This window comes from Gekko japonicus, unplaced genomic scaffold (genome assembly GCF_001447785.1).
Source record: "Gekko japonicus isolate JY-2015 unplaced genomic scaffold, Gekko_japonicus_V1.1 scaffold2034, whole genome shotgun sequence".
NCBI classification, from domain to species: Eukaryota; Metazoa; Chordata; class Lepidosauria; order Squamata; family Gekkonidae; genus Gekko; species Gekko japonicus.
In genome coordinates, this window is record NW_015169844.1 from 115,410 (window position 1) to 129,624 (window position 14,215).

General features: G+C 40.2%; 1 protein-coding gene across 1 annotated transcript in view; it reads left to right on the forward strand.

The window, feature by feature from the left end:
* The window catches only part of LOC107115580 (small conductance calcium-activated potassium channel protein 2-like), a 121,601-nt gene that overhangs the window by 1,193 nt on the left and 106,193 nt on the right, over positions 1-14,215 (forward strand). Inside the window, exon 2 of the mRNA XM_015417321.1 lies at positions 1,059-1,154. Within this exon, the coding sequence (XP_015272807.1) occupies positions 1,059-1,154 (96 nt within the window). The remainder of the gene's footprint in view (positions 1-1,058; positions 1,155-14,215) is intronic.

The following is a 14,215-nucleotide window of genomic DNA, read 5'->3' on the forward strand; positions in this document are numbered from 1 at the left end:
GCTGGAAGTCGCCCCCCCCCAGTCACTTGTCCTTTCCGCTTTCCCCCCCTGCCTTCTTTCCCCTTTCCCCTTCATCTACGCTTTTCTCCCTTTCTCCTTCGTCTGCATCCCAGGCAGGCAACTTTCTGTGCAATTCTCCTTTGAAAGCCTGATCCTTCCCTCCGAAGAACGTCCCCGTTGTTTCCGTAGCCTTTTCATTCCAAGTAAGTGCAGCCAAAGACGGCTCCGGCCCGAAACACCATAATTTCAAAAGTGAGCCTCGTAGACTAGAGTGTCACAGATTTCCATTGCTCCGCTGGATCCACGGGAACAGGCTTGCTTACCAGGCTCCCACTGGAGCCGGTGGGGCTCCTCCAGTTGGTTGGTGCCGATGGCTTCGATTCTCACCTACTGACTCTTGCGTGCCACCGGTGGATTGCAGCCTTGCTTGCTTTGTCCGCAGATGTGCCAGACTGCCCTTTCATCCCTTATTCTGTGCTATGGTAGTACAAAAATTTGCCCACTTGTACAGCCAGTCAAGGCTAACCTAGTAAGGTTTTCCCGAATGAATACTCTCTCCGGCACTAAGATGCTCTGCAGACACTTCCAATGTCAAAGTATCTGGCATGTGGGCACCTACAGCTTCAAGCCTCAGCTGTATGCGGAGCCTTGCCTCTTTGTTATACAGGCTGAAAAGGACAGAGGAGGATGGGATAATAATTTGGAAAAACCATTTTAAAAGTCAACTGTTTAAATACCTTGTACTGAGGATTTTTGTCCTTCACAACAAGCCCTTTAGACCTGTATAATTTAAAAAAACCAAAAACCATGCTGTTTTACTAGGCTGGCAAGTAACTTTGTAGGCTGACTCACTCCCCATTGCTTTGGTGGGCCCTTAAGCGTTCACCTGTTCTAGCACTGAGTTCATTTGCTTCAATGAGTTTACACTTTGGCTTTGGCTTGTTTGTTTTTAGACCACTGGCATTTTTTCTTGCAACAGATAGCCTGTATTCCCCTCTGAGATGCCTGGGATGAAGGACTAAAGATCAATGTAAAAAGTATCTATTTTTCTGTTGCAGGAATCGCTGTATTCATTAGCCCTAAAATGCCTTATTAGCCTCTCTACAATCATTCTGCTTGGTCTGATTATTGTATACCACGCAAGAGAAATTCAGGTACGTTCCACTTTAGAATCTGAGGCTTCTTGCTACCTGTCTTTCAAGGACGTTTCTGTGAAATTAAGCAGACTGCGCTGATGCATTCTTACTGAATATATAACAACATAATTGCTTATGTCCTGTATTGTTGTTTCTGATGCCTGGAAACAGTAGTCTGCATGTACTAGTTATGCTTTGCTTGCTGTAAAGGCAATTTGTTAATGCAAATGAGAAGGGGCTATAATACCTGTCCTTCTCCAATAACTGCATGCTATGCTAATCCATATGCTCTCACGGGATCACATGATTAACTGTAATGGCATCAGTCACTTTGGTTATGCTTTGCTAAATGTCTGACATGCAAATACAGACCTGATAATTAAAAAAAAAGTTTTTAAAAGAACTCCAAGAAAATACAGGTTTGAATTTGGTCAATCATTGTCTAGAACATTTGTAGTCCTCCAAGAATGACCAATGAGAATATTTGTAACAGTCAGCTAGGAACACCTTTGGTTCAAGAGTGAATGATTTAGCATTGCTTTTGACTAAATACATTCATTCTTGACTTTAGGTGAAGAATTATACTCTAATTCAGAGATATTTTCTGAATTGGAATATATATATATAATGTGGCTTCTCAACACATACACTTGTGAGGAAATAGACCTTCAGAACTGATGGTATATATTCCCCCCTTTGAATGCATATTTACTTGGAATTAAGTCCCACTGATTTCAGTGGGACTTATTTCAAGGCAAGTGTGCATAGAATTGCAGTCATGGAACCATGGAATTTGAAGGGTACCTTCTACTCCTATATAAAGCTATGATTAAAAAAAAAAGAAATCCTGTAATGAAGACAATAATAAATATATTTAAGATTTTTTTCACAATTTTTTCATGTAATATATTAATGGAGGGAAATATCATCATATGCAATGGGCTGGCATTATCATATAGGAAGCTTTATTTTCTTCTTATGGTGTTTCAAAATTTTTCTGTCTTTCATTCAGGAGTTCATCTCTAGGAAGTATGTGTGGGTTTTAGTTCAAGGTCATAGAGCTGATTGACCTAACCTGTAGAATACCCTGGACAGACACTGTATTTACATAAAAAGACATTTTAAAAGGCTTTTTTTGGTGGGGAGATTTGAACGTACATGTTGTGTTTTTTAAAAATGCAATTCCAGTAGGAATACTTATGCAAAACCATGATTTTAAAAATATGATTTATAAAGAATTTTACTTATTTGTATCTTTTTTTACTTGAAATTTATAATGAATTTACCAAATACCTTTTTAAACACCATTTTTCAGTAAATCAGCAATATTTTAAAAATTACAATGATATCACATAATTTCAATGCTCTAAATAAAGCCTTCTGTTAAAGATTATTTGTCACAAAAGGAGATAAGCAAAGTTTTACTACCAAATGAACTTAGATGACAGAGCACATCTGAATAATATAGTCTAGATTCCTTTAAACAGAATTTTAATTTATACCAATTGTATAGAACAGTGTTATTTAGGAATAATGATGTGGTATATGAAATGAAAAAGAATCCATTACCACTATCACATGCATACATACCTGGTAACAAACCTCACTGAACATAGTGGAACTTACTTCAGAGTAAATGTGCATTGGATAGGGTAATATGTTATGATAATGAGCATTGCCTATGGCTACTTGGTTTCTTCCACTTAATTCACTGCAGTAGAATTTATTATAGTGTTTCAACCCAATAAGATTTTGGAGAAATTAGCTTTACACTTGCTTGTTGATCTGTAAAGCACATTTTATGTAATAAAAGTTAACTTGTAATTACAGTTGTGTAACTATTTCTAAGATCCATTTACAGTGATCTTCAATAAAACAACTAGTTTTACTAAATTTGAAAAAGTTTTCATCTCTTTCCTTTGATATTAAAATAATAAGTCTATAGGGGGAAATCTAATATGTGCAATAATGCAAATTCTACTCTGAACTGATGACATGATGGTTCTTTGACAATCGTATTTTAAGACAAAGTGGCTTATGTGATTCTACTTATAATTTTATCTAGATTATCTAGATTAGCTGTGTACTCTGAGAAAAGGTTTAATTAACGTAAGGGATAACAGTAGGAAATGACTTCTCTAATTGAGTTGCTGTACATTGGTTTAGTTTTAAAGGAAGTAATGTTGCATTGTCATCTTACCAGTTATTATTTGTTTTAGTTTGTTAACAAACAATGAAAGTAACTTCAGTTGCCAGAATGTCCTGCATGGAACCGTCCATTAAGTTTCCTAGTATCATGCTCCTCAACGATCTTACTGATAGAAAGTTGAAATACTTCTGTGACATTTTTAGTTCTAACAAAGGCTTTCAAGGTGGTATGTAAGCCCCCATCAGTTCTAAATCTATCCAAACTTAATTATCTTAGTTGAAGACCTTAACAATACAGTTAATTGTTGAGGATGGGCTATGGAATCCTGGTGGAGCTCAGATAAAGTATGTTTATATAGATATACATAAAAGCTCAGTTTTCATAGTGGAAAGATGAAAACTATCAACTCTCCACAGCGTGCAGGCTTTCCTTTTCAGCACTGTGGACAGCTCTAAATATCAAAAGCCTTGTCTATTCTTTTGAGCAATTTAACCTTTCCTCCCCAAAATACACACATAAGAAAATATGTAGTAAAACAATCTTTTAAAGAGCCAGATCATTTCTTTCGATTAAACATATATTGTACACAGGCTGCATTTTCTGACAGCATAATCTGGCCAGGGATAAAGGAAATGGATGTGATATATGTGTAGGTGAGAAGGATCACTTTTATTCTGAATGGATTTAGAAGGTGATGACTACTCCCTTAGATGTTTAACAGTACCATCCTAAGCATAACTACATCCTTCTAAATCCATTGAAGTAAATGGGCTTAGGAAGGTGTGACTCTGTTTATGATTGCACTGTAAAGCTGCACTCACTAGGGAGTAAGCCCCAATGAACTCAGTGAGACCTGTTTCTGAGACAAAGTTTAGAACTGCACTGTTAGTTTTGTTGTTAATTCAGTTCTGGTGATTTCTCCAGTTCTATCATATTTGCTACTCTATGGCCCCGGTCACACGACGAAGTTGCCGCGGGAGAGGCACGGGAGTCCCTCAGATTTTCCAGGCACGATCTCACCCCAACATCTGAGAAGCGCAGTGCTCCCGTTGTGAACCCGTGGCTCCCCGCTGAAAGTGCGGAGTTAAAAACTAGTACCTATGAGGTACTAGTTTCCTGAAACCGCGGGCCAAGGGCGGGCATCTGATCGTGTTCCCGATGGACTTACGTGGCATCCGGCGCCCACCACTGTTCGTCTCCGCAAGTTGCGCAACAGCGCCCAATAGCGCATGCGCACAAAGAGTGATAGCGCAGCACGGCTTCTGTGCCCTGCTGCAGGATACCCGTCTGATCGGCATTTCCCCCGAACCACAGGACCTCAACCAGGACGTGTGCTCGGGCAGCTGCACATTAGTTTCCTCCAGGGCAATTAGCCACACCTCCCCCCCGCGATATCCGGCCCGTGTGACTGGGGCCTATGTTGGGTTATATTAAGTGAAAAACTGATGTCTCTGCACAGCCTAGTATTCATGCTCTAAATCCATTTCTAAAACGAATTATTTTTCAACTCCAATAATATTAAAAAAATATATTTTGCAGTGGATGCTTTCTTCAAAATAGCATCTCTGTCAAAAAGCAATGCTTGGAATATTGTGTAACTCTTTGAAGTTGTTTTGATTTTCAAATAAGAGCCATTCCAAATACTTGAGGTACTACTCTAGAAAAAAAATCACATATTTTCAGAGTTTTAGTAGTTAACAAAAGAACATGTTTTATCTGAGGCACTTTACATAATATAATAATAATACAAGAGAGGGTGGTATACATTTTGCTTCAGAGGAATCTCAAGAAACACATGCTGGCTGGGAAGAAAATCCTAATGCAGAACTACTGACTTTTTGAGAGTCAAGGTAAAAATTTCATTTCCCCAAAGGTGAACTACCGTGAATAAAATCATGTTTCCTCATGAAGTAATAGGTTTTTTTGAGCATGGAAAAGTTAATAGCCCATCCATTTGAAAACTTCATCTGACTTCTTCCAAACAAAATATAGCCAGAATAATGCTAATGATGTGCAGTACAAGATATGCAGGCAGTGTTTTCTGTGATAATACAATATTTGATTAGAATGACAGAATTTTATTTTTTTAAATGTTTTATGAACATATGGCTGCAGGTACCTGGGAATGCAAACCATACCCTTTGAAGTATGCCTTAGGTATGAAGGATGCTTAACAGTTGAGGCACATTTGATTATTTATCTGTATAGGCTTAGCAAATATTAAACTGTATGGCATTCAGTGTCATTGTGTTCAAGTTAAAGTGAGAGAAATTAGTCTTCTGACTGTGAACATGCAATATAAGCTGCATTACTTCATACTGTATTGCTTTAGCCACATCACTAATTTTCATCTAGTGTTGCTACATTGGTTTATTGCTTTGCATTTACAGAAAAGTACTGTAATTTTGTAAAGGTTTTATGAGTATGACTACAACTTGGTGATATACTGCTCTGACCCCGAAGGGTCTCTGAGCGGTTCACATACAACTTTATACCTAACTACGGCCACATTTTTTGCATGGGGGGGTGATGACCTACCAGCACCCAGGCAGCGGGCTCAGTTGTTGTTTGGTTCCTGGCTTAGTTGTTGTATTAGTGATGGCTCTAATGGTTCATTAAATCAGTCATGCATATTCAGCACCGGTGTTTTTGCCATTAGATCTGCTTGTAAGTTTTTGGTTTTTTATGTTTTTAATTGTATATTGTTTTTATTATCATTGTAAAACAGTTTGAGTCAGGTTTCAGAGAAATATCATTAAAATTCTCTAAATAAATGGTCTGTGGTAGGAAGACCAGTGAGAATATTTGGGTGATTTCTCACGAGCCTTTGGCCCGCGGTCAACCCTTTGTTATCTCCAGTGCATCTTGTCAGTTTCACACGATTTGATTCGGAGCCTGGTTTTGCCCCGGAGTTTGCACCTATTCGCCCCGCATCAGAGCGATCCTCGAATTCCCGGATTTTCCTTTTGCCTCAAAGTGAATGTTGCCCTCCCACCTTCCCTCCTCCACCCTTTCTCCACGCCCAGTAGCCCACCCCTCTTTTTTTCTTTTTTTCAAAAATATGGTGTCGTTATATCGAACTTTCGTGGCAATGAAAGGGACGCGGACCACACAGCACAGCATTTGCATGGTGTGTGTGTGTGGGGAGTTTCCCGGCATGATTTTTAAAGGGTGGTTATGGAAGCCAGGCGGGGGGAGGCTGACAGGAACAGGAGTGGGGTGGGTTGTTAATGGAACAAGGGGGGCAGAGGATTAGTTTGGCAGCTAAGCCGCATTTCATTGCGGTCCTCCTCCTCCGTTCCCCATCACATTCTCTCCAGCCATGGCAGCGATTGGCCACAGCCTCGGGAATTTGGGGAGAAACTGGGGCAGGAGGAAGGGGGTGGGAGGGCTACAGTACAAATTGTGTGAAGATGGGACGAGTCAGGTCAACATGGCCTCCAGCACAGAAAACAGAAACTGCTCTTTCAAGAACAGCTCTGACAGAACTATGGCTTGCCCAAGGTCATCCAGCAGCTGTAAGTGGAGGAGTGGGGAATCAAACCTGGTTCTCCCAGATTAGAGTCTGTGCGCTTAACCACTACACCAAACTGGTGCTGTCAAGTTATAACTGACTTATGGAAAACCAAGCAAGGGGCTTTCAATGTAAATGAGTAACAGAGGTGGTTTTCTATTGCCTTTCTTTGCATAGTCTTCCTTGGTCGTATACCATCCAAGTGCTGACCCTGCTTAGCTTAGATCTGATGAAACTGTGCTATACCATACTGCCTTTCCTCCTCAAATGGATGGCCTAAAGCATGTATAGGAAGTGGATATCTTTCAAAGCAATTCAGTAGAAGTAAATATTACTTTGTTGTTATTGCCATGCCTAAACAAGTAAACTAGATTACAGCATCAATATGTTTTAATATTTTAGTGATATGCAAGAAACAACACGTATTGATGGTATCATTCAATGTCCAATTGCTTTCCCATCGGGGGAGTGTGGTGCAGAGATTCTCTTATGTGGTTCCATTTTGTCATTGATGTTGTGCAATACCAGGTCTCTGAAAAATAACATCTCTGTAATATCTGGTCTTTTGTATGAAAAACATGTGTATTTGGCCTACTTGACTGAAACTTGGTTGGATGAATCCAATATTGTAAGTCTGGCACAATTGGTCTAAGATGGGGTTAAAGTCCTTCATCAACCTTGAACTGCAGGATGGGGAAGAAAATTGTAGTTCTTTTCTCTGTCAGTAGATTCCTGGTGCTGAGAGAGGCCAGCTTTGATTGTATGTAGCTTGCATTGGGTACCAGGGATGGATTAGGGATCATCTTGGTTTATGATCCAGCTAGCTTATTAGGTCAACTGAACTGCTAGAGGTGGATTTGATACTGAGGATTCCAAGGATGATTGTTCCTGGAAATTTCAATATACCTGCAATGGCTGCCTTGTTAGGCCCAAGCTCAGGACTTTGTGGCCACCATGAAAACCATAGGACTGTCTGAGGTTGTGATGGGCCAAACTCGTAGAAAAACTAGACCTTCTTTTCTGTACCAAGCAGCTTGCTGGTGATCTACTCAGTGCTTGGAGATGCAAAGCTGGTGGACCTTTTAGGATTGTCCATCCTCAGAGACTGATGGATCCTATTGGATTCTAGGTGGCTCTGGGGGCATTTTGAAATCTTACCCAATGATTCTTTGGAGATTCTTTTAGCTACATTGATTGATGGCCAGCCTGGGGCCATAGACGAGGTTGTTCCTTGACATCCTCTTCCACACTCTGGTAGCCTCACTTCATGGTTTACAAGGGAATTGTGGGATATTAAGTAGACTGGGAGATAACTAGAATACTGCTGACAGAAGACTTGGGATGAATCAGAGTACTGTATAAAGCCCATTTGTAGGCTTATGAGGTGGCAGCTATGGTGGCAAAGTGTTTTTCTCTACCACCATTGAGTCAGCTAAATCTTACCCAGCTCAGCTGTGCAAAGTGGTTCATGACTTGAAAACACCTAGGCCTGACCTAGCTATTGATCATGTAAGAAATCATTATCTGTGATGGTTTTGCAAGGTTCTTTGCTGATAAAATCTCACTCATCCATTCCTACTTGGGAGCCAAGCTGAGGGTTCAGATGCAACTGCATGTCTTTTTTCTGTTGACAGATTCAGACTGGTTTTGCTGATGGATGCTGAGGAGTGAGAACTGCCATCTGTGCTCTGGAACTATGCCCATCCTGGCTTTTAAAATCTTGCCAGGAGAAGGTATTGGAACATTAACATTTACAATTGTTAATGCCTCATTGACTAAGGGGTTTTCCCTAGACCTTTGAAGGAAGCAGTTATTAGATCTCAACACTAACAACATTCGTTGGCTAAAGATGAAGTAGCCAATTACAGGCCAGTCTGCAATTTGCTGTTTTGGGGGAAGGCCACCCCAGCTCCAGGATTCCTGGATGACACATTGGTCCATTTCAATCTTGTTTCAGGTCTGGGTTTGGAACTGAGATGGTTTTGGTTGTATAGCAGATTATGATCTTTTAAAAGTAGATAGGATGCAATCATCCCTGTTGGTATGGTTAGATCTGGCAGTGGTGTTTGATACAGCTGGCAACTCCCCCCTTATTCATTGGTTGGAATATGGAGTTGGTGTTAGAGGAGTAGCTCCAAATTGGTTTTGGTCTCTCTTTTTTTTTTGTTTAACAAGACCCAAAGAATTTCTGCCAAAAGAGCAGAGTCAATGGGTTGAGGTCTGCCTTGTAAAATACTGAATGGATTCCTTTTGTCACCCATGCTTTTCAATATTTATATGAGGATGGTGAATGAGATTGTCTGGAACTTTGGGATAGGATGTCATCAATATGCGGATGACACGTGGCTCCATATTTCATTACCTGAGCCTTCAGATTTCTCTGAACCAATGCTTTGAGCCTGTGGTCTGGTAGCATCAGTATGCTGACAACACCCAGTGATACCTGGTATTGGATGGCCACCCAGATACTGCCCCACAAAATTCGGCCATGAGCTTGGAGGCCATGGTTTGATAGTTAAAAAAGAGTAAGCTGAGACTGAATCCAACAAAGATGGAGGTTCTATGGCTGCCCCCCCCTCAGGATTGGGGTGCAGACTTCCCACTCTTGATAGGACCCCATTAACACCGGCACAGTCCATCAAGAGTTTGGGCATGGTCCTGAATGCCTCCTTAACTATGGAGGCCCTGGTCACGAATATAGCCAGGCTGGTGTTTCTCCACCTACTCTAAGCACAGCAATTAGCCGCTTTCCTGTCGTGCCTTGACCTAGCCACAGTAATCCATGCGATAGTCACCTCCAGGCTAGACTACTGTAACTCACTCTGTGCTGGCCTGCCCTTGAGACTGACCTGAAAACTCCAACTCATCCAGAATGTGGTGGTGCAAGTCCTGACGGGAATGCCATGGATGACACATATACAACCTGTGCTGTGCCAGCTATGCTGGCTCCCAGTGGAGTACTAAGTCAGGTTCAAGGTTTTGGTATTGACCTTTAAGGCCTTGAGCAGTCTGGGACCCACATATCTTTGTGATCACCTCCTCTGGTGTGTCCCCAGGAGAGCATTACACTCCACTGAAAACAACTTACTGGTGATCCCTGGCCCCAAAGATATCCAGTTGTCTTCAACCAAAGCCAGGGCTTTCTCGGTCCCGGCTTCAGCCTGGTGGAACTCTCTACCAAATACCACCAGGGCCCTGTGGGACTTAATGTAATTCCACAGGGCCTGTAAGGCAGAGATGTTCTGCCAGGCTTTTGGTTGAGGACAGCAATGGTTTTCCAAACAGGAGGGGACTCCTGTTTTTATAGTTAATGACAACCCATGTCAAATTTTTTTCTTTTCGAAATATTACTCTGAACATAATAATTTTTAACTCCTGTCACTAGTGTGCCTAAGTTTTACATTCAGAAATGAACACTCTTTCTTGCTGGTCTCTGCTAATTTAACTTAAATTGAATGCAGAGCGAGTAAGCTATTAGTATATCTGCTCAGTGTCTGAGAGAAGAGAGCCTCTGCAACTGGGAACAATCTGAAGTCATGTGAGTCAGGGGAAATGGAAAGATCTGGCATGGTGCCCACTGCAAGACAATACAAAGAGAGAAAAATAAGCAGTATGTGTACATAAGTGAACAGGAACATAGGAAAACAATCACTGTCATGAATGGATCAGAAGACAGTTTACAGTTCAAAACAGGGCTTTAAAACCTGGATTCACAACACACATATGACGGAACTACTCTGTTGCAAGTGCAGTTTTCCTGGTTCAGGGCAGTAGTTGGTGAACAGAGTTATAGCTATTTATAAAATAATCTGTAACTAAACAGCAGATACCTCTTTAAATTAGTGTTATTTCCTTGTTTGATGAGAAATCCTTACTTTGAAAGAACAAATGCAGGGGTAGGGGGACTAAACAAACATAGTATCAACACAAGAGAAATTGGCAGATATGTATGCCACCTGGAATTGTGCTGTTCTCTTCCCAGACAATACACTATTGGTAGCACCTTACAATTGATAAATGGAAGGGGCACCCACACAATGTCCTTCAATGGGTTTACTTCAAATCACTAAATTAATGGAGAATAATACCTTCTTTCTCTGCTTGCTCACCTTACATAAGGCTTCAAATGTTGAAACATGAGACATTAGATTACATGTTACGTGTAATGTTATTAATACTAAAATAAATAAATGATTTAAATTGTAAAGCATGAATTTCACCTAGCCCTTTATTCACAGGTTCATCAAAATAACATGATATATTTGGTGGGCTGGTTAAACAAATGTAGCTGTATTTTAAAAATTTACCTGGCTAAATTCCCCCAAATTATTGTAAGCATAAATCCTGAGTATTTCAGTTACAATCCCAAATGAACTGAAATCATTACATGTCTTTTAAGATATATGCAACATAAATAGTGTACAATGTTGAATGTTTTATTTTTAAAACTTTAATAGTAGTAGCTCATAGATTTTAAAGCACATAGTAGTTTTAAATCCAAATAGGAATATGAACACTGAGCCATCTCCAAAATGTAAATTGTATTGTAAAAGGCATAGGCATAAGAACATAAGAGAAACCAACATTGGATCAGCCCAATGGCCCATCTAGTCCAACACTCTGTCACACAGTGGCCAAATATACCAGGTGCCATCAGGAGGTCCAGCAGTGGGGCCAGGACACTAGAAGCCCTCCCACTGTTGCATGGTTCATACTGATGAAACTGTGGATTAAAATCCCAGGTTGAATAAAGTAAATCACCATACACTGTGACTTGTCATGAAAGTAAAAGTCTAATTATTGATCCATGTGTGAGGGGTTGAGGAAAACCAAGAGTAGAAGAAAGGGAGCCTGTGGATTCCCCCAGGATTATTCACAAAGCAACAAACCATGGTTTGTCATTCTGTCTGAGCCATGCCATGAAAGGAGTGGTCTCCATACCATTTTATAGTTTAAGACTGGGAGAAGGGAGCATTAGAAATGTAACTTAACTAGTATGATAGATTGAATAAAACAAGAATACAAGTGGTATAAGTATAGCACTTCGGTTCTCAATGGGCTTGCCAGCTCTGAGTTGGGGAATTCCTGGGGGGGGGGGGGGGGGGGGAGTCGGGGGGAGGGGTTTAGAGAGAGGTGGGACATCAGCAGACTTCACCACAGACTCCACCTTCAGAAGCAGCCATTTTCTGTGGGAGCTAGAAGATATACCACTGAAATTTCTTTGTGCTGATCAGCTAGTTAGTGTGCTGTGCTTGTTCATTTAAACGCATACTCGTGGACAGTTGGACTACTTGCACAGAGAACAGAATGTTTGGTGTGAACTATCCTTAATTTTTGTCAGGTTCAAAGACAGCAGACTGAACAAGTTGTAATTACTGCAATTCCCAGTGCAGTTATAAAAGCAGAATTATTGATACTTTAGCTTGTAACTTGATTTACCACCAGTAGTTGACTGCTGCTGCTGCATAGACATGTGGTGAAGGACATTCAGCATCTAAGGACATTTTTGCCCTTATCTTTTTGAGCTACACTGGATGGGTTGAACCTGAAGCTAACTAATAGTGTTGAATGCTACACATTAATATTATACTACAGTTCAAGACAGAAAATGGAGAATACTGACAGTGTCCAGTTACAAACAGGAAAGAAATTTGAGCAGGGCTTTAGGATGTCAAAGAGTTCACAGCAACTTCACTCGATTTTCATTCAGAATCACAGGTTGAACACATACTTACAAATGATGCATTTTAGCCTTCCCAATATGAAAAACAGCAACCAGTATTATTCTGTATTGACAGCAATAATTAGATTTGAGGGCAGAGGCACTTGGCAAATGGCTGAAATTACATTGAAAAATGTTGTCTACTATCAAATATAGTTAATTGCATTTCTGGAAATAATTGAGCTGTGATGAACTGCACTTTATCAAAGGGCACAAAACATCATCATTCATTTTTTATACTGGATTTATAATGTGTAAAGTGTAAACTTTATTTTTTGCATCTTTATTTTTTTGTGTATATGACTCTTATTCCTGGATGCTTTAACATTTCTTGCATGTTTCTATAAGCTCATACTTGTGGATGGTTAGACTGCTTTCATCAACAATAGAATGTTTTGTGTAGAGAATCATTTACAGCATGTTAGTTGTTCAATTCATATAAAATGTATTTTATAATATGTTCTCACATTTGAAACCTACATATGAGTTTATGCATAATAATAATAATAATAATAATACATACTTGTGGATGGTTAGACTGCTTTCATCAACAATAGAATGTTTTGTGTAGAGAATCATTTACAGCATGTTAGTTGTTCAATTCATATAAAATGTATTTTATAATATGTTCTCACATTTGAAACCTACATATAGATTTATGCATAATAATAATAATAATAATAATAATGTTATTGCTATATAAATTGAGATTAAAACATATAGAAATTAAAGTATAGTTATGGGCAAACTATTTTTGAACATAAGAACATAAGAGAAGCCATGTTGGATCAGGCCAATGGCCCATCCAGTCCAAAACTCTGTGTCACACAGTGGCCAAAACACAGGTGCCATCAGGAGGTCAACCAGTGGGGCCAGAACTCTAGAGGCCATCCCACTGTTGCTCCCAAGCACCAAGAATCACTGCCCCAGACCAAGTGTTCCATCTATACCTTGTGGCTAATAGCCACTGACGGACCTCTGCTTCATATGTTTATACAGTCCTCTCTTGAAGCTGTCTATACTTGTCACCCCTCAGTCATTTCTCCAAGCTAAAGATTGAAGGTAAAAGAAGACGGGGATGGCAAAGGATGAGATGGTTAGATGCAACCAACATGAAATTGAGCAAACTTCAAAGGACGGCAGAAGACAGGAAGGCCTGTCTAACCTCTCTAACCTTTCTTCATAGGGAAAGTGTTCCACCCCCTTAATCATTTTAGATGCACTTTTTTGAGGTGCAGTGACCAGAAGTGTACACAGTAATACAAATGAGGCTCCACCATAGATTTATACAGAGGCATTATGATACTGGCTGATTTACATTAGGAATTTTGGTTCCAATGTGCATTCCTTTGCACTTGCTCATTTGCCATCTTGATGCCTACTTGCCCAGCCTTGAGAGAGCCTCTGGAGCACATCACAGTCCTCCCAGGTTCTCACCGTCTTGAACAACTTGGTGTCATCCACAAATTTAGTCACTTCTCTGCTTACTCCCAACTCCAAATCATTAATGAACAAGTAAAAACGTACCGAACCTAGTACTGAGCCCTGTGGTATCCCACTGCTTCCGCTGTGAAAACTGCCCATTTATACTCACTCTCTGTTTCCTGTTAATTAACCAGTTTTTAATCCACAAGAGGACTTGTCCTCTTATCCCATGACTGTTGAGTTTACTTAAGAGCCTCTGATGAGAAACT